This window comes from Rhea pennata, chromosome 18, assembly GCF_028389875.1.
Source record: "Rhea pennata isolate bPtePen1 chromosome 18, bPtePen1.pri, whole genome shotgun sequence".
In the NCBI taxonomy this organism is placed as follows: Eukaryota; Metazoa; Chordata; class Aves; order Rheiformes; family Rheidae; genus Rhea; species Rhea pennata.
Genome location: NC_084680.1, coordinates 11,234,402 through 11,259,468, shown reverse-complemented (window position 1 = coordinate 11,259,468; position 25,067 = coordinate 11,234,402). Strand labels below are relative to the sequence as shown.

Sequence of the window (25,067 nt, the reverse complement as noted above, 5' to 3'; positions counted from 1 at the left end):
ATCATCAGTCCAGGATACCTAGATTGAAGGTACATCTGTTACTTTATCCATATCTCAACTACAACATAAGCATATAGCCTATCTTGCAACCTTTCTAAAGGGTGCAAAACACAGGAGGCGAAGTAAAAAGTAGCTCTGAGATCAACACCCTGACATATAGGCCCCATTTTATACATTTTTTTTTCTGTATTGTAACGATTTACCTTCACACAGTCCTCATTATTTGATTTAAATACCCAAACTTTCTTCCTTTTCTATAACCAGGATAGTAATACAAGCAACTCTGAGCAAGGTTGTAGGAGCCATCAGCAACAAATAGAGAGCTCTCATGCACAGCTCTAAACATTTGAGCATACTGACTTGACCAACCAACTCTTCCCCTTAATTACCTGTGTTAGACATTAGATGTTAATTAAACACATGCTTTATAAGCCTTAAGACAGAATTTTCTTCTGCCACTGCTATCTACTCCCAAATGTCATAACCTCCCCCAGTCCACACAAACCTGCTTCAACTCAAGGCATTCAGGAACACCCTTTGTAAGGTGTCAGTGCTCCTAGAAGAGCATGACTGACATGCCATACTCTTAAAAACTGTTAAAGGTCTATTGCCCTTTAACAAGACTCCAGGCTGGTTCAAACAGACAAGCTCATAAGGCAGGAATCTGCTAGCATGCACAGTCTGTGTGCAAAGCAGCTGCCGGACACCTTAACACATGTAACCCAACAAAGCCCAGCTGGGCAGGCCCAAGAGCAGCAGGTCTCACATGCACGCCGATCTGTGTGGAAGTTTTACTCCTTGCCAATTCATAAATCAAGATCTGGCAAGAATACTTCTGCTTTTCAGAGCAGAATACACTGGAGAACACTACAATAGCACTTGTTCCCATTTCTTCCCTACTCTGTCCCTTATTCATCATGAATGTCACATCCCAGAGGAGCTAAGAGCAAACCCAAGTGACCTGTCTCCCCATGGGTCCACCACTCATTTCCTCCCTCATCCCCTCCCTCCACCTTTCCAGGCAGGGTAGGGGAAAAGCCCCAACCCAGCACTGCTCAGGGCAAAGAGCCATCTGTGGCAAGCTCCCTACTCACTGCTGGCTCTTTCTCCTGGAGAAGCTGCACATCAAGTCCCACCTGGAGGATTATTGTGATCTTAAAGCACTTTGATTAAACAGCATGACTTCACTATTCCCCCACCCAGCCGCTCTAAGCATATATTTGCACACAAATAAAAGGACCATCCAGGCAAGAGCCCTTCCAGAGGGGATGCTATGAAAGACCATTTGACTCCTCAGAGGTGCACTTGGAAATATTACCAGTCCAAGCTGCATGCACACCATGGCAGTCATGGATAACAACCCCAAACCATAGCATAACCTACTCAAGGGTTAAAGGTGGGGAGAAAGAGGCAGTAGCTTTGGCAAGAAATGAAGCCAGGTCTGCAGCAAGACCTTATGTTGTTTGACAGGACAAGGAGCAGTACATGAGAAGGAGCCAGGGACAATAAAGGCAGGCAGGTGCTTCAGGGATGCTCAACTCAACTTGTAAGGTGGTTGCCGAAAGCCAAGCTGGACATGTTTTCATAGATAAGGCTGTGCCCATGTGAAGGCCAGACTTTTGATCATTAGCAAAAGATTAATGAGATAGAGAAGGTGAGAGAACAGCTTTATATAAGCACATATTTACGTATGTATATATCTGAGGCTGCCACCAGGCAGATCCTCATGTGGTATATCTCAGCACTGAAACCCAAACAGAAGTGTGCTATTTATTGCAGGGAACAATCTCTCCCACACATGGAGAAGCCACAGCCTCAGCAGATCATCAGCACATGAGAGAAAATTACCAGGTCCTTCTGTTTGGACATGAGCCTTAAAAAGCAGTGAGATATGACAAGTTAAGTTGCCACTGAGTAGGAATATTTCAAATTCAATGACAGTGATATTAAAATACCCATGGAGGCAAGTATCTGAGGGAGTTGCACAAACAGCTGCCTGAAACAAAAGTAGATGATGAAGGGGTGATGGAAGCACAGTCCCATCCCAGAGGGATCTCAAAGCAGAAAGGACTTGGGAAAATTTGGAGCCTTCTGATTAAAGTTCCTCCCAACTCAATCCAAAAAGGCAGTTGTGAGCCAGCATGACTGTGTATACAGAGATAGAAAGAGAACAGAAACTTTTCAAAGATATGCTTGCTGGAGTAAAAGGAGAAGGGGAAAGGGGGAAAAAAAGATCCAAGCATGATCAAAATCCAATTAAAGGAACAAAAATAAGTGACAGCTACAGAAAGGCAGGGGCTATTTTCATACAGAGTATGTGGCACATTTGCAGAACCACAACACTCAGAATGCAGGGGGAAAAAAGAGGTCCTTTGTAAGAGGAAAAGCAGAACCCATAGGGTAGCTTAGAGGTATTACTGTACCTAACGCAAAAGGGAGAGACAACAGAGGGCAGGGGGAGAGGGGCTGTTTATTTTTCTGGGTATGGTACACAGGAGGCATTGCACAGATAATGTTGGGAGCAACTGGAAAAACTGGCCACTACAAAAGACAGAGTATCAGACCCAGATAACAGGTCTGAGAGGCCTGGAGACCACAAGGTTAAAAATGGATGAACCCTAAATTAGCCATAGTTAGAAATTCTGATAACAGCTATTTCCCTGCAGTAAATGGCAAAACTCCTGCAATCTACTTAGATTTTACTGCAGGGTATCATCTGAAAGTAGGAACAACGGTCTGAGAGGCACACAGAATTATTAGAACAATTAAAAACCCTTACAAGAACAGGCATTCTTTCTACACGAAGTCAAAAGGTAGGGTGAAAACTAAGCACTGAAAATATATGCACAGTATCACTCTTAGATATCTGCATGAAGCCTCTCAGCTCTGCTTCTGACCAGTGCCTGCAGCAAATAACAAGCAATTCCCTGGAGCTCCCCACAGTTCCCAGAATCAGGACAAGCACAACGCAAACACAGCAAGGGAATGAAATGCCCAATAGCAACCAAGAACTGTGTTCTCCGTCGCTGGGATTACTGCTTAGATTCCTATGGTACTCAAGGCTTGTCAGGCTGAGTTTCCAGCAGTGCAGGGAGCTCAAACCCTCCCCGTTCAGAGCGCTGCTGGGCTGAAATTCAGTCCTTCGTTGCACCTTATGCAGGCACCCTGTCCATTTTGGGTATTTTCCCTATATCCAGTGGGTATTTCCAGAATTCTCATTCCAAGTCTGAAAACAACCCAAGATTCAGTGCAGGAAAAGCATCTTCCAGATGAGAAAGAACAAAGGCTATATCTACAGCTTATCAAGTACAATATTAACAATATCAGTGCAATATTAGCAATGTCAGGTCCACACAGAGCTACCACAGCCCCTGCACTGCTGAAACACAGACAAGCAGTCACTGCAGTTCAAGCCTGGTAGTAATTAATTTCAGAGTTTGACATTTGAAATAAATGAACAAACATGCTTCCACCATCTGGAAAAGTGCATGCTGACACTTCCAATCATTTATGCATCCATTCATGTATGTGCATAATGTTTGGTATTTTACATATACACAGACATCAGAAGCATGACACATCAAGGCATCAATCCATGCAGATAGGTATAGCAGCCCAGCACCAATGAGTGCTGAATAGCAAAAGCAGCCAAATGAGGTTAAAAAAAAGAATTTGGAAAACTGTAGACAAGGCAAATGCCAAGAAGAGTTATCAATGTACTTTAAGAAAACTGAATTATGCATAGTGTGCGCTTGATGGTCTCTCCATCACTGAAATAAGCTACATTACTGTAGTTGTAATACATTGCACTAGACTATATACAATAGCTTAAAGGCAACCTGGGTACATTTTACATGCTGACACTTATTATTCAAAGCAACACACTCTCCATAGCTACAGAAAAACAAATTTCATCCTCACAAAAGTGCAAAGAGGTCATTTGCAGTATGTTCTTCTTCCCTTCAACTAACTCCTTTATAAACATGCTAAGATACCTTTTCCACAGAGTAAAGAGGAGGAAGGAGCCATCCACTTTACCATTAAAATAGACATCCTAGAAAAATGTACTGTCAGCTGCACACAGGGCTAAACCCAGAGAGTTTGAAGCTTCTTTGCCCCTTGCCAGAGCCCATCTTGACTCCTCTTGTCCACTGCAGGCAAAAGCTTCCAGGATAGCTGCATTCAGAGAACTTCCAGCTGCAAGTCTATAGCTACATACATGCCTAATGCAATAATTCTGTATTAAACACAGGATACTACATGGCCAAATTCCCCACTATTAAGTCAAATCAGCCATAAACCCAAAGCTGTACACAATGGCAGCATGCACTGTCAGTCCTCCTCATTCCTGCCTTGCACTCTTGCCATTTGGCTTAAAAGTTAACTGCAAACACCAAAAACCATACTGCAACCCTCAGTACAAAGGAAAAGGGCTTTCACTTCTCACATCCAGCCCTCCCAAACCTCAGTGGCACATTCCTCCTAGTGGCAGCTGCCTCCTTGCAGTTTACAAGAGGAACCTTACACAGAAGCCAACAGGATTGTATCAGTTCCCTCCTTTCATCCACTCTGAGAAACTTAGTACACACGACATTTTCAAACAAAACAGAGCCACTTTGCTTCTGAGCACTGCAGGATGCTCTTGCAGATGTGCCAACATCAGTGCCACTCCCTCCAAAACTGCTGATCCGTCATCCAGCAGCACAGACGACTGAGGCTTGTCCAGAATGGGCGACTTTGCCTCCTGAGATCCCCAGTGATTACTTCTTACTGTGCTTTGCTTCCTAGAAGAATTTTCCACATGCCTGATTTAATCCTCTGTCAACTGACATTATACAGACATGACATACCTGGCTGCATTAACAACCTCTCTACTGTCACTCATTGCTCAGTAAAACAGAGCTAAATCAGGTCTGTTCCCCAAGTACATTACTCAGTGGCACGTCTGCAGCTTTGGGTGCTCAGCATAGGCTCATTTTGCAGAATGGTGAAAGCCAGCATTTCCAAAAGCCCCTGAAGGAGCTATGCACTAGAGCTCACTTGATAATCTACAAAAGCTAGGCACCTACAGGCTTCCAGGCCTGCAAGCTTCAGCCTAGGTCTACAGCACAGGGGCAGGGGAAGCTTGCAAGTACAAACCAGGGAGCCTTCCTGCAAGAACAGGAGTCTGGAGGTCCTCTAAGAGAAACTGAATATTCACTTTCCACTATGCCCCAGCCCTCAAGTGTGGGGGGAGAGACAGACATGGTCCACAGAGGAAGCCAGTACTCTTTTCCTGAAGAGTTATCAGCACAGCACAGATTTTCTGGTCCTTCATACCCCAAGTTAGCAATATACAGCTGAAGTGCTCTGTCCCAAAGGAGGTTGAAGCAATTCCTGTTTCATGCTAAAGTGGAAGTCTTCAAGGGCAAAACAGATCCCTTTAGAACAGGATGAAGAGGCTCAAGCAAATCACAGAACACACCCCACTTCAGGAGGCTGCTGTATTTCATTAGGATGAGGATATTCTCCAGGTCTATAGCTTTATAAAAGCTCTCCCTCTCATCTCCCACATATTTTCAGTCCTACCATCAACTGAAAGGCTTCCCGTGAAATACCCCCAGGGCTGCACATTTCACTACTCAAAAATGATTAAGTTGACCCCACCTCACAGCTACAAGGGCAGGTGTATTCAGCCCCAAATCCCACCCACATACCTTGAGGCCACAAAAACTAGAGTTAAAAAAGAAAAATCACCACCCACCCTAAGGAACAGGAGATATTTCAGCATCATCCATAAAATCTTATCCCCATGCCCCAAAAGGGCCAGCACCACTCTGGCAGCCGAGGCGAGCTATTTGCAGGACCACAGAAATTCTGCTCATTTTAACAGAGCAGCTGTACATTACTGGGGATGCCCCAAAGCAAGGGCATCACCAGCTCCCCAGGCAGAGGATTTGCAGGATTAGGGCAGGGCTGTAACCAGCCCGCAAATACATGAGGCCCAGCACAAGTCCCACAAGCACCAGCTCTCCATGTCCATCCCAGCTTCCGCAGCATTAGCCCACTTGTGCAGTGAATGTCTCCCAGCACAGTACAACCAAGCCACAGCAGCCTAGGCCCAGGGTGACTGATTACAGTAGGTAGTCATCGACAGGTTTCAACTTTTGCTCAAAAATACTGGCTAAAAAATGAAACATTTTCCTTTTTATTTTATATACATTTCTGACAAGGAAAAGTATCCAAATGTTCCAGGAAAAAGACTCACTTTTCAAGAGTATATTAGAATACAGGTGAAAAAATCCAGTTTTCTGGTAGATATATTTGATAAGCTATATTCAACCAAGCTATTATCCTTTTCAAGGCAGATTTTCCAATTTTTTCCAAAGACTCCCATTGAAGATCCCTCCCCAGAAGTTCTTACAAGCATTTCTGGGAATTCAAAAGATGTCACTCATTAAAGTGTTCATGAAAATACCCTTGCCAGCACACACTTTAGCAAGGTCTCAGTTACTCTAAGTCTGCAGAACTAGCTTCTAGCACAAGCTGAACATTTTGGAGCACCTCTAAAGTTCAGTGGAATTTAAGTGCCTTTGAACAATGAACCCAAAAGGTCTTCGCAGACATTTCCAGGCCCAAAATAAGCTCCAGTTTTTGTTCTAGTTCATGTTTCATAAAGTCTTAGTCAGCTCTAGTTTTAGCCAAGCCTACTCCCCACTGCCAATAGAAATCACATCAAGTTTTCCTCAGCTGAAGCACCACCAATATGAAAAATGCTCCATAAATTGGCAAAAAATGCAAGTCTACAGACAGTAGAAGGCAGCAGATCAAGAGCTGTGGTAGGGAAGAAATGAAGAGTGGTTTTGTATTTTAGGCCCCACTGTGCAAAGCCTAAATCCCCAAAGCTGATGGGAGTCAGTGCTCCAGTCCCTAAAACCCCAAGGCTCAATGCAGACAGAGAACCAGAATGCCATCTCTGGCCAGCTGTGAACCAAGACCAAGCCCCACATGCCCAACAGCCAGCCCAAAGCCCCAGCCTGCACACAGGGAAGACCTGTGCCTCTGCGCAAACCACAAATCCCCCAGAACAGAGAGCCACAGCAGCTGTTGAAAACCTGATCCAAGAGCAGGTCACACCAGTAGGGACATGCACCCAAGGACACAAGTGCCCAGCCAGCACCTTGCAGAATCAGACTCTGCTTTGGAAAAGCACCTGTGCTTGGATGAGACAAGAGAGCAAAAAGCAGCCCCAGTCTCAAAGATCATTGTAAGCCTCTTACACTGCAGAAGACTTAACCCTCCAACTCAACCCTCAGGAAGGAAAGAAGCAGGAGAGAGGGTGGGACAAAAGCTGGCACAGGGGTGAAGTCTGCTTCTTTCTTCCGATAGTCTTACCAGACAATAGCCTCCAGCACAAAAACTCTGCTGCTTCCTGATATAGCTCTTTAATTACAGGAGCACTGGGAAACCTGATGTTTCCAGAGCAGATATGGCCCTTACTGTTCTTCTGCATCCTGCTGGGAATCAGAACTGAAGTTAAAAAAAAAAAAAAACCCCAAGCCAGCTTGAAGCACTGGGGTCTGCTTGCTCCTCCCAGTCCCATCTCCTAAGGTCAGGAGGGAAAGCAGCCAACAGTTGCAGAACGACAGCTTGTTTTAATTTAGACATTTGAGCAGCACAGAGACTTTCTCCCCAAACATACACGACGTGATAATATGCCTCTCCCGATCCCTGCAAGCCCTTGAGAGAGAACATTCCTAGCAGCTTTCCTACGTGAACACGGGCTGCCGGGTGCCAGAGCACCAGCGACAAGGATCAAAGTTGCTTCCTCCTCCCACCCTCCATATCGCTTTTGGATCACACAATGGGCAGAATCTTAGTAATCTGCCCTTTTACAAAAAGCAGAAAACTCAAAGGACCAAGAGCAAAGTAACATGGGCCTCACTAGGAAAAGCATCTCCAAACCCACTGCTCCAGGCCATCAGTCTTTATCCTTCCAGGAACTGCTTGCTTTCCAAGACAGACACTGAGCTCTAGGACAGACACATGCTCTGGGACCAGGGCACATGCAGGGTGCCTGTCAGAGAAATGCTGATGGGCATATCAGAGCAAGGTCCTGCCCACAGCACACTCCCCTCCCACGCAGCAGACTGAAGAGCATACAGCTGCAAGCCCATGGCAGCTCTGAGTGTCTCAAAGCAGGGAGGAAGCCCTGCAAACCTGGCACAGTGCTTGTACATGAGCTACAAGCCCCTGACACCTGCCTTACTACATCTTTAGGAGAGCACTGCATCATCAGCAAAAGAGTCCAGTTTCCCATCACTTCACATCAAACAGAATTTGTGCTGAATTTTCAGTCACTTTGGACAAAAGTTATCCTAGCAAACTGAATTGACATTTTTGAAAGTGACCTTGCATTAAGTGGGGAAGAAAAAAAATAAGTAAAAATTTCTATTAAAGGTTTTGATTGGGGGAATAAATCAAGATTCTAACGTTTTGGGAAAGTGTTTTACATTGGAAGATTATTTTGCAACAGAAATCCATTGGCTGGAAACTAGAAGTGTACACAACTGTTCAGCCTCAAGATTCACATTCCACCAATATGCCAGAGTGGTACTAGTCAGTACACATGGGTCTCTGGCTGTGGCAGCCCATCGACTCAGACACACCGAGGCAGGAGGCTGCACATGCTTCCCTTCCAGGGAAGGCAAAGCAATCAACCAAAGTGCTGATGATCCCAAAGGAGGGTGTTTCAGCCATGTAAAAAGGCAACTCATGTGTACAGGAATTACCCACAATTTAAAGAAACTTTGTTCAATTAAGAGCACTAATAACTTCTGAACAGGCTTCTGTTTTCCAGCCTCCTGGCCACCACTGCTGTTCTACTGAAATTGCCCCAGCAGTCTCAATGAAAGGAAAATCCTGGCCAGTTCCCCGTCGCACTTGGCATTAACCCATCCACAGCTTACTGCTCCCCCTTTAACACATACTACCCACAAGCCATATATCTATTTTCAGTGTTGCCAATGTAGTTAACCAACTGCCAGTGACTTATAGGATGAAGCTTTGGGGGCAGGAAATTAAAAAAGCTTAATTTATAACTCACATTTACTAGGGCCAAGGCAGAGGTGGAAGCAAGCTAAGCTGGGCCACGCAAAGGAACCCTGCATACCTCCAGGCATCCTGCCAACAGGCACATCAGCACCTGCCCACCACTCTGCTCTGGTGCACCTCCCTCACACCCAAGAGGTGCCCCCAAGATGGTGCTGGGACTCTGCTGGCTTCTGTTGCTTAAGGTAGCCAAATCTTCTTGCCAGCATTTCAACAGACAATACTACTACTCCAGTATAGCATCTTCACAACACTACAAGCCTTACTTACCCTGTAGCAGGGCACATAACATCCAAGTGTTGAAGGAAAGCAGCCTTGAGTATTAAGAGCCTCCACACTAATTTGGAGGAAGCCTTCTTCCTGCATATCAGTGAGCTTGTAAGGAAGTCAAGAGCTTACTAACCCTTGAAGCTCAAGATATTTGCTGCGGAAAGCAGCAACAGTAGTAGTCCAGCAAAGACCCAGAATCTCAGCACACTGCTTGGATCAGTGGTGCAAAGCTTATCTCGGCACCTAGCTTAGGAGCCTCTGGCAACTACAACTGCCAAATCCCAGCTCTGGGCCCTTGCTAACTCTCAGGTGCTTGAACATTTCAGCTCAAATTTACCCTTTTAGCTCCCTTAAGCACAGTGACACAGAGCTGTTTGGCACCAGCTGAAGCACCTGACGTGGAAGCTCCCCTTTTCCATTTCTTCTCCAAAGAATGACACTTGTATTCAGTGACTCATCTCTTGACCTTTCTATTCACTTTTAGCAGTGCACACTGGAAATAAGGGCATACAAACAATACATTCATTATTCCACTGGTGAAATGCAGTCCTCAGACCAAATCTGTAACCTAGAGCAGAATAGCACTATCAGGCGCTATCTTCATACTCCAGTACTGGGCACATCTAGGACAAGCCCTATCAAAACCACCCAAAATCACTGCTTCCAACTTTGTCTGAGGGGTGCAGCTGAAGGAACTTGTGTCCTACTGCCAAAGTCACTGTGTAAAACTCCCCGCCAGATCCTGGGAAACTGGCAGTGTGACCTCCAGGAATTCAGCTGCAATGAATTCTTACTTAAATATTGTCTTGGAAACAAAGGAGTGGAGGGGAGAGTGGGAGGAACAACAGGGAAAAAGCCAGTAAGGCTTTCCATGATAAAGCACGTGCAGCTCAGTTAACGCATAGCTCTTTGCTGTATATCCACACAAAAAATAGAAGCACCAGCCAACATGTAAATGAAACTCAAATCTAGCCACTAAAACTGCCCAACAGTCCCTTCACGTAAAGGCTCCAACAGGCCCCTTGGTGACCTATTCCAAGGTTCCCCCATTAACTTCTTGCAGCATTTCAAGCAGAGCTGCAGCCTCTTCCCCATCCTTTGCAACTTTTAACAGTGATGTGCAGAAAAGCAAGAAAAGAGGGCTTTAAACAGCTTGCTTAAAAGCAGATCCAGGAATGGATCAAATTATTACTTTACTCTGAAAGAATTAACATCTCCCTGGCTGCAGATGCACAGCTTGATCCAGGCAGGGACAGCATTCAGGGTCACCCCAAGCCAACAGCAAGATTTACATGCATTTAGCTTGGCAGATAGTTCAAATTTCCAGCAAGCTGCAGCAAGCTCTAAGGACAGCAGAAGATCCACACACAAATGCATCTATTCACCTTGGGAAAACAGGGTGTGCCTAGCTCCTTTGGGTAAAAGGCAGACTGTTCAGACCAACAGAAAGTTATCACAACAGCTGGACTAAGGTTTGGCCTTCAAACCTTTCTCCAGAGAACCTAGTGCAGCAGGGCTTAACACTACTAGCAATACAGCATCAGGCATGGGAGGAGTCTCAAGACGACATGCCAAATCCATATGGATGAATGCACTTAGCCCAAAAATCCTGTAGAAGAGCAAAGCATTTAAGTATAAAATGCATTTGGTATATTGGTAGAACAACTGGATGTCATGAGCCCAAAGCCAGCTGAAAGTCATGCTGACATCATCTTTCTTGACCTCCTTTTCCTGGATTACAGCACAGCTCTAGAATGTAAAACCCAGTGGGGGGGGGGGGGGGGAAAGGGATGTTCAGCTTCAGTATCCAGTACCCCACTTTGATTTGCATCACTCCAGCTTCCAAAAGATTATTTCCAATAAACTGAAGCATGTGTGGCTACTGGCTTCAAACTTCATTTATAGATTCAAAACTATGGTGTTGACACTACTTTGTAACAGCATAGTGGTCTGTTTTATGCTCCATAGTCTGAACTGGAACACAAGTTTGTCCAAAGCTACATACAAAATCCAAATAACCTTTTGCATTTGCAACATTTAAGGCACTAGTGGGGTTAGAAAAAAGTACTATCCTATGGAGGAAAAGCATTTTTAAGATAGAAGTCTCTTAAAACATAACCACTAAAAGCCTGAGGCACAGAGTTCAGAAGAGGCTCTTAAAATGCTTCATTGCTTCATAACAAATACACCTTGTCAGCATATCAGCATTCAGTAGTACACATGTTGCAGCTGTGCCTCAAGGGCAAGCATGGGGTTCTGCATAGTGAGAGGAGCAAGTCTGAGGGCAGAGGAGCACAGTGATTTGCCCAAGGCCTCCAAGTCTTGGGCAGCAGCACTAGGGAATGAACAGTGGTGCAGCTCATTCCAGGTGTTCAATCCCCAAACTATCCATTTTTCACTCCAGCTCATTATACAATCTAAAAGTAAATCTCCAGAATTGTAAGTGTTAATACCATTTTCCTGGTTTCAAAAAAGACAACATCTTTCAACATTGTGGAAGCTTCCAGATGATGCTAAGCAGCCTTTTGGCTTCTGGACAAGAAGTCCAGACTCAGACCAACGAACCTCAAAAATGCCTTGTGCAGCTCCATTTTAGTTCTGAAGATGTTCCAGACATGTCCAGAGAAGCCAGCATCACTTGGATGGTTCACTCAGTGCTCAGCTTCTTCTCAAGGGGCCTGAAACTTAGGCAGTAACCAAGTGGCTAATTGTACCACTGGCTGCCAATCAAAGTATTTTTTCCATACAACACTTAATTTTAACAAATTTTCTAGTCTTGCATGCCTCTTGGCTTTTTTGGTTTTGGTCACTTTACATTTTAGGTTTTTGCTTCACACAAAGGTTTCTACTTAGAGAGGTATTTTTTCTTTTCTTTCTTTTTTTTTTTTTGTTTGTTAAAGAAAAGCTGCCAGCTTGCAGACTCAGCACATGCTCCACTCTAGTTAGTAAGAATAAAAGCTTTGATACACAGCAAAGCAAGGCTGCAACTGGAGAACATAGTCCCAGGAACCTCTCTCAAGCAAGCCAGGAAGGCAGATGAAAGGGCTAGCACTACACTGATCAACTGCTGAAAGTAGAAGTGGGTAGCTTAGAGAATCCAGCAGGCAAAAAAGCCTCGAGAGCCTGACAATTGCCCCCTGCTCACCTTGAAGATGCATGCTACAGTCCACCAGTAAAGCTGCTAAGAGCATTCCTATGAGCTTTGCTGATGCCCAGCCACAGGGAGATATAGGTGGGCTCTAATAATGCAACCTGCCTCTGAAAAAAAGCCCCTGGACTTCAACAGGTGCAGAAGGCTTCAGTTCAACATCAAAATACAAGTATTTCAGACTGATCCTGCACACCCTACACTCAGAAGTCACCTGGAAAGAATTTCTGCACCTGTGCTCCTTACTAAAGCCTCCGCCACTCATCTTTCTTTCCAGGTCTCCTTCATCCTGGACACAAGATCCGTCTTGCCTATAGCCTTCCTACAGCCAGCATGCCACTGACCTAAGCTGTGCATAGGTCTTGCCCTTTACGAGTAACACTCTTTAAGAGACTTTTTTGAAAGACCTTTATACTCTAAAAACTCCTGAAAACCTCACCACCTAATTAGCAAAGAATAGAAGTCTACCAGTATCTTCAAACTCATATTCCTCACAGCTCTGTACAATAGTTGCTCTCTGAAGGGGGTCATAACCAGAGAGAAATCCAAATAATGGCAATAATGGAAAAGATCTAAAGAAAGGACACCAAACAACCCTGATCAAGGGACATTACCAAGTACAGAAAAGCCTCTGCACATCTCAGCAAACCAAGTTTAGAAAGAAACACCAGTGAGAAGTGGTGCCTTTTATTGCATGGGACCTCCCTAGGGACTCCCCCACCATGCCAGTTGCAAGGAGCCAGGAGGGAAACCCCACAAGGGGATCATAGCTGCCAGGTCCCAGCATGACACATGCTATGAGTGATGGTCCCTAACAGCCATCACTTACCTCCATACAGACCTACCAGGGGCAGCTGTCAAACACAAGAAAGGGAGGCAATTCACCTTATAACCCCATCCAGGATTTCCAAGTAGCCTCCTCACTTCTTAATTTTTATCTCAAATTCATCAAGGCTAAACTGGGGCTTTAAGAGCTTCATGAAAGGCCCTGTGTGCTTATGCAGATGGCACAAGTGTAATCAATAAAGCTCGATTTGCATACTTCAGTTTGATCTGAGTACTACCACTCAGATCAAACAAGACAATCACACTAAATCCGGGACAGAGGACTACACAGCTAAAAGCTAGCAAAGGCATACATATATAGAGCAGGGAAACCAGCAGAGATTATCAATTCTCTTTAAAAACAGGAATTATCATTTACCAAAGTCTAGGTATTCAAAAGTTACAATCAGGTTTTCAGTAAAACCCACATGATGTTAAGTCTTTCTCTAAAAGAATTCATTTCATATAAAGATAGCTGCTTTGAGAAGATTCCTGCCAAATAATTAAGCTAGAGCATACAGGAACAGGCATGTAGATATGCAGGAAAGTACCAAATTCATATCTGTAACACAGCAGGGATTTCCCCCATCTCAGGGGCTGTTATGCTTCAGAATTCACACCAAGGCAAAGCATGAACTCCAAATGCAATCGTTACTGCCAAATGATCCCAGACCTTGAGGCCTATACCCCAAATTGCTTTATATGCAGACAGGTTCTTATCTCTTTAATGTAAGTAACAGTCAGCAGGCCAAAAAAACAAGAGGCTCTTAATTCAACTGTTGGGAAGGTCCTTAAGCCCAAGCAGCACCTGCTGTAACATGCACACCATCTGAGCACAATCAAGCAGGAGTCCCACTGCAGTACCTTTCCATCTGCAACATGCTCACTGAAATCCCACAGCCTTGGGCTCAGCTCTCCACTTCCTCATCCTCACTTTCTCCAGGTGTATCCACAGGCAATTACCACAAGCATCCGTAGCAAAACCACGAATCACTGCAGTGAGGCCTAATTTGAACACTCACCTGCCTCACGTTCATCACCTCTCCATTGGCCTCTATTCTCTTCTCCCACCACCCCATACACTTCTCCGCACAATAGCGAGAAAGATTGTAGGTCTGCTAGGCCAGAAAGCACCTAATCCTCAACCTGCCTATGTGGAAGTGGTTACTGCACTATTGCTCAATGAGTTTCTTAAATTAAGGCTCTGTTTACACAAGAAAATTTGCCATCTTCCACCTACTCTGGGAAGGATCACGCAGCATCTCACACTGCAAAGCATCCCCGGCACCATGCCTGCTCACAAATCACAACCGCTTTGCTAGTGGTCATGACCCAAGCCAAGTAATCCCCTTCCAGCCAATAACCACAATATCACAGCTTTTCACAAAAGGAGATCTTGAACTCAATGAGAAAACAAGAGCAGCATCCTTAAAGCTTTTTCATCTATGCTATGCTACTGGCTCCACTACTGGCATGCTCTCCAGAGTTCCAGCCAAGAGCACAGGGATTACTTAAAACTAAGGATCTTGGTAAATATGCATTATTTCTGTTGTGGAAAGAGATCAAGGTCTTAAAACAGACTCAGCTTCTTTACAGACACTTGCTGATTCTTTATCTTTTATAACCAGAACCAATTTCCACTGAAGCCAGCAGACAACTTTCCGTCAACATGAAAGACCTGGATCATGCCCTATGAACACAGATATTCCATTCTCTAACATTCAACTTCTGCTCCAAGAAATATATTCGGAGTTCAGACAGATTAGAACAATTGCATCAGGAGAGCAATGAGGCAGGAAGCAGGTAGAAGAAGCAGGTAGAAGAATCAGGGCATTAGACAACATGTAGAAAAAGCACTTGTGAAAAAATTAGATAATTTGCTCTCCCTCTGCAGAAAAAGCTCTGGCTGGCAAGCAGTTTGAATTTTCCTACAAATTTATTTCTGAAGTCCAGGCACAAAACTCAGATTACCTAAAATACCTCTATAAATAGTACTTCACACAAATGCCTCTGCGTTAGTGACATGCCACAGCAGCACCGTCTGCCTCTTCACATCTGTTGCCACGCTGTGTCTCCCTTTAAACACTATCTGTGATTCAAAGCAGTTGTCAAAAAGCATACTCTAACTGAAACCAGGCTTCAGGACAGATGGTCCTAGGGCAGGTACTGTGCACCAAAGCACAGTGGGAGAGGCAGCAAGAGGACAGAGCTGCATCTTCAGTGCTAGAGGAAACCAGCCAGGCATACGATGGCAAGTGACATTAGGCACCTACAGGCCCTTGGGTATCTGGGCTTTGGCACTGGATAGTGGCTGAGAATTTCCTGTCAACACCCCTGAGAAAAGAAAAACTGCTTCAAAATTAAAAGTATTATCCTGAGTATCACTCACAGCACAGATGCTGATAAATAACACCCAGAACAAGCTATGTTGGGAATCACCTTTAGATTACGCCCCAGTAACAAAGACAGTGTAGTTAAGATGATCAGTCAGGAGACAGAATTGGAACAATTCATAATAGGTATCTAAAGCTTAAAAAGCATCCTGTAGTTTTCAAACTTTTCTGTGACATCAGATAAGGGGGCATTAACCACCCAAGCCAGCATAGCACAGACCCATGCCCCAAGCTGGGATCTGCCCAAGGCCTGGCTTTCCCATGTGCACACACTCACCCAGACCTCCAACTCCACACCTGGGTCACTTCTCACAGCACAGGGCAAGGAGAGCTTGGGAAACAGGAGCCAGTCACCCAAAGGTCCTCACTGAGGGATGTTAGCACATCCCTTGCAACACTACATGACTTCAAGCAGTCATGAAAAAATGACTGATGAGTTATTCAACATTTTAAAGAGAACAAACCTGTAAAGGAAAGTCCATCTCCTTAAACTACAAAATTCAGGGCAGAGGGCAGTACCCACTTAAAGCAAGGATGCACACCCCCTTTATAGACCTTTCCTATTTGTTCTAGAGCAGCCTTTGTGCCCACAAGCTCTCACATTAAGGTCCATACAGTTTTATTTACTGATTGCCCTTAGTTTTAAATAGGTTTTATCCGAGAACACCCAATATTGGATATCTAAGATAGTGATACCCTCCAAGAGGTAATCTTCAGACTAGGAAGAGATGAGATCTCAGTAGTCAGAATTCAAAGCCAGCAGGTAGAGGTTCCACACTGTTCTGCCTCTTTGCACAAAAATCAGTAATTATTCAACAGGGTTCTCCCAAGAATCACCACTTGAAGACTTGGAATGAAATGAGATTTCTCCAGTCCTCAAACTAGGCAGTGGCAGTAATGCTTTGAACTAGAGGCAAAGTCTCCAATAGCATTAGTGGGAGACTGCCCAAGAGCTGGCCGAACCAACTCTACAATCACAGTTCAGAAACAGCGGCTCCTGCATCCAGTAATTCTGTACAACAGCTGGGAAGAGACCAGCAAGCAGCCTTCAAAAAGCTGCCTCTACAAGGGAATGGTTTGAAAAGATTTGTCATCCTGCCCCTAGTTTACAGAGAAGAATAATACATTACTTAAGTTGAAAGCCTCTAGTCCATCCTCTGGATGAGGCATGTATAACAGCTGGGTTTAAGTTCAAAGTCCTGTTCCAAAGAGGCAATACACTGACAGCATAATCCAGGTTTCACACTAGAGATGAGATCCATCACCAATTCCAAACTTATAAAGTCATATTTCTTCTTGTAAAACAGTATCAAGCTTTTCAATTGGCAAAATATTAAACAAAGCTAGCTGGCTGCATATTAAGAATTTAAGCCCATTCTAAATGACTGGGGAACAGCCAAGGAGAGAAGCAACAGATGGCAACAAGATACTTCATAATTTCCAATATTTTTCTTTTAAAGCACATGCCCCATATTCTTATAACACTTTGCCACTAAAGAAAATACTGCTTCCAGAAGTTTTCACACAAACTCTTTTTTAAGAAATCTGTATTAAAACTGAATAGATACTCCAACTTTGTGGGTTAGATTTCAGTGGGACATCTGTCAAAAGTGTGGAAAGTATGGGTTAGAGGGGCAGGGTTCAGCAATGTTTCAGTTCACATAACTTTTGACATTGTGATTTCTCTGACATTCGGGAAGCCCTTGTGCTAGATTTCTTCCCCCTCTTTGAGGGGACTTGATTGATGCATTTCTGAAGATGATTCAGTATTTCACCTCACTCCATACAGAGACTGAATAAAATGAAACTGAAACAGAAACAATTTGAGCTGATAGAGAGCTTGGAAGAATTAAAGAGCTATAGAGGGTATCAGTCAATGTCATCAGCTGTCCAAATCTAACTCCTCCCTCATCTAAATTATTTGATAGCCTATTAGCAGACTCATTAGGATAATTCAAATCCTTTCACTGCAAGAGTCACTACGCAGCTGCAAGTTGGCTCTGCAGCTCTCCAGCCTCCCACCCTGTCACTGGGTCCAGCTAGACAGATCACCGCTTCCCAGAGCGGCAGCCACAGTGGGATCCAGAAGTCACAGAAAAGTTACCCATAAGTTTAAAGAGCTACGTCTTACACTGAAGCTGTTCAAAGAATATACCCTGACGGTGTGCTTAAGGGTGCTCTGAAACCATTGAAATATTAGCAGCACAACCACAGAAGACAGAAAAATCTATTTCCTTCAAAACAGTGGAGAACAGTAATTCAACTTCCAGCATCTAAACAAAGCACCAGTGACCTGATGCTATTGGCCACATAAAAAGGGAAAACAAGTTAATATTGCTTCAGTATTATTCTAATCAGAACTGCTCTAAATAATAATCCAATACTTTTGCAATACAGTCTATGATAACTGAATACCACTAGTTTTTTCCTGGCAATGATTTGCTAGAAGCATTTTATATTGGAGTACTTATTTTCCATCTTGCTCAGAACTTGCAAACTGTTTGAAGCATTCCTCATACTACCGTTACTTTCTTCCCCAAAGCCATTTTAAGAGCCTAGAAATGACAATAATCGAGAATCGCACAACTACATAAATCCCACACAAACAACCCGGCAGACACCACTGGCTGAGCTTCCAGGACACAAAAGAGAACATCCAAAACTTGCACGAATTTGAGCATGAATACTGAATCCCAGGCAGATCAGCTATTCAGGGTATTTTTAGCTCAGTTTTCCAAAACTCAATCTACTTAACTTTCCAGATTTCAGAATCAGCTCAGCCAACAAGCCACTTATTGAGTTGTGTTACAAGAAAAATCTCAGAGCAACGATGCCTAAGTGTCTCCTACAACCTCAGAAAAGATTCCAAAAACACTTTTGCAGCAAATCCACAAGTATCCATCTGTCCTGCTCTGGTATTTCACAGTTCACCACGGGAGTGCAGACATTGGGAAAGCAGAACTCCCCAAAACGCACAGGGTAACCAAAGCATCCAGCTAGCAAAATAAAGTGCTTAGTCCCTCTTCTGCACGATTTTTAAAGTGACATTTCAGGGGGGGTTGTTACTGTTCTGCATATCTAGGACTGTTTTGCACCTAATATTTCACAGCGCTTCCTCTTGCCATTCTCAACAGCAGTAATTTCACGGAGAAACCCTGCAAACGTGGGTTAGAGAAGCACAGTGGGTACAGAGAGCGTGTGCCTTGGGGTCCGGAGCAGAAGAGTCTGCAAAGCTTTTGTGCACCGCGATCTGCCGGCTTTGAAGTGAGGAGCGGAGAGCAGATTCCTTCTCCACAAAAGTTTCCTGTCCTCAAGGAGGAGGAGGAACTATGCAAGAACAGTTTTCCAGTTAAATATACACATGCACAACTAGAAACTTTAGAAACAAATACTGACTTCTGCTCCAGAAAAATGAGCACAGCAACAGGCAGATCTGTTTAAGATAAGGGAAAAAAAGTATTGCTCTAAGTTTTTTTCCCCCCTTTTACGGGCCCCCTGACAAATGGCATTCAGAGACTTGTGCAGCTAAAGTTTTTCTTCTTTTTTGGAATGCATTGAGTGAGGAAGGACAAATGTTTTGCAAAGCACAAAAGCCAGCTCCTTCTCGCCGTCCGCGCCGAATTTCCAAAAAGGCTCCAGCTCCCCCGGCGCTTCCCCCGTGCGCGGAGGTCGCTCGCGTTTCCCACGCGATCGCGCTGCGAGCCGGCTCCGCGGCCGCTTACCTGCGGCGCCCAGGGACGCGGCGCCCAGCAGGAGCAGCGCTGCGGGCACCGGCCAGCTCCGTATCCAGCTTCGCCTTTTCCACCGTGTGTGCGTATCCATGGTCCACAAAAAAAGGGGCACCAGCTCGGGACAACTCGTCAAGCGGGAAAAAAAAATGAAAGAAAAAAAAATAAAAAGCGAAGAAAAGCCGCTCAGACCCCCCCGCCTCCCCCCCCCCGGAGAGCAGCCGCTTTATAAAGCCATGGGGCTGTCGGGGGGCTCCGCCGCACTCGGCCCTTCCCTTGCTTGCTACGGGAGCGAAAACTTTCTTTCTCTCTCTCCCCCTCTCTCCTTTTTTCTTTTAAAGCCAAGGCGAGAGTTTGTCAATCTCGGAGCCGCGCAGCAAATCAGGGCCGGGCGGCGCGGCCCCCTGCGCGGCCCGGCGCCGCCCGCCCCCCCGGCGCCGCCCGGCCCCCCGGCCCGGCCCCCCCGGCAAGTTTGAACGGCCGCTGCCGGCCGGCCGCGGCCCGCCGACTTGTCCCCGCCCGCCACTAGCTCCCCCCCAAACACACAAATAGCCCCCAAACATGGAAGTCTCTGCTCCCCCCCACCCTTTTCCTTCTAGCTTCAAAGAGAAAGGGGGTCAGGATGCTTTCGGAAGGGGATAGGGTGGCAGATGCCACTTTGGAATTGGAAAAAGGAGGTTGCAAATGCAAAGGGTAAAAGTGCAGCCAGGAAAGTGTAGAAAGGGAAGGAGTCATCCCCCGCCAGGTTAGCTCAACAGTTGTGGAGGGGAAACGCTTCCCCGGCGAGCAGCTGAGGACGACAGTCCACTTCTGCAACTGCTGCCTCTGGCTGCGCACATCAGCTTGCACACTTGGTCTAGCCAAGGCGCTCCTCCACTCCCATGGCTCTTCCTTTCACCAAGCTACCCAACACTGCTCGTCTTCACACACTAATGACAGCTGATCAGCACACTATGGTAGCAAACATCAATTCCCAAAGTTTTTTTTTTTTTTTCTTTTTAAACAATTCTGGTATTGTATAGCATATTGTATTGCACTACAGTACAGTACCAAGAAAACTGTTTCCTGCAGCATTGCTGGCTCTCAGGCCCTAAGGAAGTAGACCCTCAATACTGCACTATTAGGTGGCGTGCAACACTGACAAACCCCAAATCAGATCAGGGTGCTTGGCAGGGAGCAGCAGCCTAATGCAACTCTCCACCTCCCTAAATTTAACTAAAACCCTTTGGAGTCTTACTAGTATCAATATTTTCAGTGCCATTGAAGATCTGAGGTCACTCATCGCCGGCAGGCAACAGGTGAGAAGTCTCTTGAATTTAGCATCTGCAGTCACACTAGTTATCAAGGAGCAGTAACTACCTACAGACTCTGAACCCAACCCAGTGGGCTCCCATTCTGCACCATGTCAAAACATCCCAGCCCTCCCGCTTCCTCAGAGCGGCACCCTCATGGCCTTCTTTGTCTACAAAGAAAATAGCCAGTGCTGTCAGCCCAGCTCTTGCTGTACTGAAACCTTGCTGATACATGTATTTGGTCATTCATTGCTGCAGGTATCTGGGCAGCAATCACTGCCCATTCCTGCTTATAACATACCAGGCAGAAGGCAGTGTATGAGCTAGGGATTAGGGCATTTGCCTGGGAGGCAGGACTGTCCAGTTCTTAACATGTGCTCGTGGACCTATCACTCAGCCTTTCTGCTTTGGATTATCTAGAAGAATAATATTCCGTATAATAGCTGAAGTTCGGCACGGCCTCTGTTTTCCCGGCATAAATCTCATTGACCTACTGGAATGAGTTTCTTGGATAGGTAATTGATATCAGTAGCATGTCAAAATCCATGAGCACAGGAGCCCAAATCTCACCATATCTCTGGAAGGAAGCAAGGGGGAATAGTGTTCCCAATCAACTCAGTTTGTAGTCTAATGAAGAGGCTAATGGCGCAGTGGAGAAAAGCTATAGCAAATATCCCCTGCTCACCTGCAAAACTGTTGAGATGGTTTCCCCTACTAGCAGCCTGTCCATGAAACTAGGGAGGCTAGGACTTTAGCCACACAAGAGACGTGAGATTCTTTCATGCAGAGAGACAGGCAAAATATATTGGTTGTAATCTTTTGAGTCATGAGCTGGGGAGAACAAGATGCTCCAAATGTTTGCATCTGCTAGAACCATGTGCTTGGCAGGTACAACACTAGTGACACTCCCAGACAAATCACCCAGATGAAAGTGCCTTCCCTGATCCGCCTTTCATGAGCAACCAGATGACTAGAGGTTGGCGAGACAAATTAAGTGATGCTTCTTACCTAGGAGGAGCCTGGAGGCAAGTTCTTTCAACATAAATAACACCTGGGCATCCAAACCTCACTGCAGGGCACTCAGCAGATGCAACCCAGCAATGAAAGTGCTCTCCATCTCTATAACACTTCCTACACAAAAATACTCTGTTACTCACAGGTTCACGGCTGCCTCTAGTATGGAGCAGAGCAGTCACCCCACAGCTCAAGCACTGTGACAGAGGGAGATGTTACTCCTTCCCAGTAATGTTTTACTGTGATAGGTAGGTTACATAGCAGTAACTTGATTCATGATATTTCTATGCATGCCCAATTTCTTGCTCACAGGCTTAGCCACTTTTGAGAGGCATGACCAGCCCGAACAGTGACAGAGGTGGTGTCTGATTTCAGTCTCTGTAAAGCAAATGCCAGGATCTTGTTAGTCTTCCATCCCAGATTTTGCTGGTATTTGGTTATACAAACAGCCCATTGTTGTGAAATGAGACCCTTTTTGTCTTCTCCAGCTGCAAATGAAAACCCCACTAACACTTGAACATCATCTGCAACTCAAATGTTGAAGTTCTCTGCCTTTTCAAGAGCATACAGCAATAGCAAGGGGGGAATAGCTAAAGCAATGAAAGCACTGCAGACAAGGAAAAGCAGGGCAGTAGTAAAACATGCTAACACACCACCCATATTCTAAGAGTTCCCACTGCCTGACTCAGGAAGCAAGCCAGAAATAGCCAAACTTGGACCTTCATCTGATGCAAAGCAACTTTGCTTTACAGTAGTTGAGAAACTAGCTGGAAAAAAAAGCTTTTTGCAGAACAGTAATAGTTTAGCTTCCAGTTACTTTCCAGGTGATTTAGAAGCTTGCACAGACCTGTTTGCCCCTCCTCAATAACAGAAATAAGCGTGCAATGGCAAACTGAAAAATTCCTGCAGTCTCCTGCCAAGTTTGAGAAGCCAGCCTCTGAAGCAGAGCAGACCAGATCACCTGGTGGTGCAAGCTGCAAGTAGATTTACTCTAGTTGGATTGGTTCATGCCAGCTCTGAACCCCTCCAGCAGCCAGTTGGAGTGACAATTGACTATCCAGAAGACTAGATTGTAGCTATGGCAGATGGCCAAATCTTTTAGGAAGAGCAGTTACTTATGAAAGTATTTATGACTGAAAGCATCTTGAGTTCAGCTAGCTGTTGTTTACAAGGTGGAAGACATTTGTAAGCCCCCAAACTCAGGATACATGGGTAGAAAATTTGATAGACATTTATACTGTGAAATCAGTCCAACATGAGCATTCAGTGAAAAAATAGACATTATTCTGTAGTTTGAAAATAACTATTGGAATAATCAAAAGTAGGAACACCACTAGGCATTACTGATGACCAATTATGCCCTATGAAACAGGAGATGAGAACAGATTGAAAATGGGACTTCTTAAAACTGCCTGAGCTGCTGCATAACTAATCAGGAAAAACTATTCCAGTCAGGAATGTCTTTAAATACTTCTTATAGAGAACAATATCCAAGAACAGTTTCACCCTTTCAATCTTATGCCTGCTTTTACTTTCTTTGCAGACAGACACAGCTGCACCCCTAGTCCTCGCTCAGCCCTTATGAATTCTCTTATACTGAAGTCATATTCCTAATTTATGACCTCACACATGTTGCCATGGCAATGATTGCGCTCATTTATTCAACTTATGACTTAAAACATAATGAGAATTTGGTGCTACTAAAAGGCTTTGGATTAAGAGCCTCGGAAACTAAAGCCATCATTTACCCAAAGAGGAGGCACCATTCAGAAGAGCTTTATGCTCTGACAACATTTATGGATATATTAATAAAGTCACATGAATTTTCTTTTTTTGCTCTAAGAAGCTCCTGTAGCCACTTCCCAACAACAGGGCACAGACATGACCATCATCTCTATACCAGATCCACATGCTCCTGGCCTGGTTAAAAGCTGCGGGGTAGCAGCAAATTCCTCAGCACTTTAAACCTCTGAAAATATTCTCTCAAAGATCAAGCCATCTTTTATACTACACCTTAATGGGTAACATTAACAACACTTACTGCAGTACTAAAGGACATGACACAAGGAAACACAAGAGCCAATAATATTATGTTTTAGTTAAACCTTAAGCTGGCTGGTGACATGACAAATATGGCTCCCAAATATGGGAAACAAAACTTTTGCAAGGGTAATAAGTAACAATAAAAATAACACCCCACTTCTGTAGTTAACACTCGTTTTGGCTTTGCAGACCAATTTCTTTACAAAACGGTTAGGGCTGCAAGAGTCTAGGAGCCAGACAGCCAATTCCTCCAGATTGTGTCTGCTCTGGTGGAAATTTAAGGCTGATATTTGCCATGGGGTGGCACCAGGACAAACCCCAGAGGAAAAGAGAGCATAGTGCAGCCAGCACAAGGTGGGGCTTGTTTTTCCATAGGTTTAAATGTTTCTCATAGAGAAAGAGGTTTGTTTAATAGAGGAAATATCTTTACAACGAGAACAGACTTTCCACTCCTCCTCTTTTTCCAGTGTTGCTGCCTTCTCTTTAGTTTAATGCTAATGACTCCAGTGCTTGTGTGCGTTCAGACTGTGCTGGTGCAACGCAGCAGAAAGGCACAAATTGTATCAGGACACCTACTGAGGAGCACGAACTCAGTTCACCTTCTTGGATGAAAAGGCAAGAGGCAGATCCCTCTCTTCACTCCCAACTCCAGCCTGGAAGACCCATAGGAGAGCTGCCATTCCCCCTCCCATGCTGCATTTCACTTTGTGCCCTGCAGTCAGATGTCCCCAGCTAAGCCCAATACAATCTGTCTAGACTTCAAGAAGATAACCCTTGGTGCTGCAGCAAGTGTCACACTAAACCAAAGCTGCACATTATCGTAAAAAACTGACTTACTCTACAATCTTCATGAGGGTCAAAAATGAAGATGTTCAAGTTGGTTGACTAAACTCTCATTGAGCACAATGAAGGTTTTGTTGAATACAGACCACAGAGCTTAAGCTCAAGCTTTTCCCTCATAATCATGTCTGAAGATTAAAGGTGAGCCCAAACCACAAGATTTATGTGCAAGTCTGAAATCCCCCAGTGACATTTGTGTTAAGGCATCACATTGAGGTGCTCCTTTGGTAGGAAATTTTCATCTAGAGGACAGTGGTGTTTATTATCCTCAAGCCTTGCCACAGGAAAGACTTAATATCTTACCCAGGGATGAAAGCAAATGGGCAGCACTCAAACAGATGACAGCTTACACTTTGCCTGTTAACAGTGATCACATTTACTTAAACCACCACATGGCAGAACCACAGCACATTTCCCAGCAACT

General features: G+C 44.8%; 1 protein-coding gene across 2 annotated transcripts in view; it reads right to left on the bottom strand.

Moving 5' to 3' along the window:
- COL5A1 (collagen type V alpha 1 chain) overlaps positions 1 to 19,779 on the bottom strand; it is a 168,265-nt gene extending 148,486 nt beyond the window's left edge. For both annotated transcript variants that reach the window (XM_062591272.1, XM_062591273.1), the window contains exon 1: positions 19,449 to 19,779. In XM_062591272.1, coding sequence (XP_062447256.1) covers positions 19,449 to 19,548 — 100 coding nt within the window. In that variant the 5' untranslated portion in view covers positions 19,549 to 19,779. The remainder of the gene's footprint in view (positions 1 to 19,448) is intronic.
- Between the last annotated feature and the right edge of the window lie 5,288 nt (positions 19,780 to 25,067).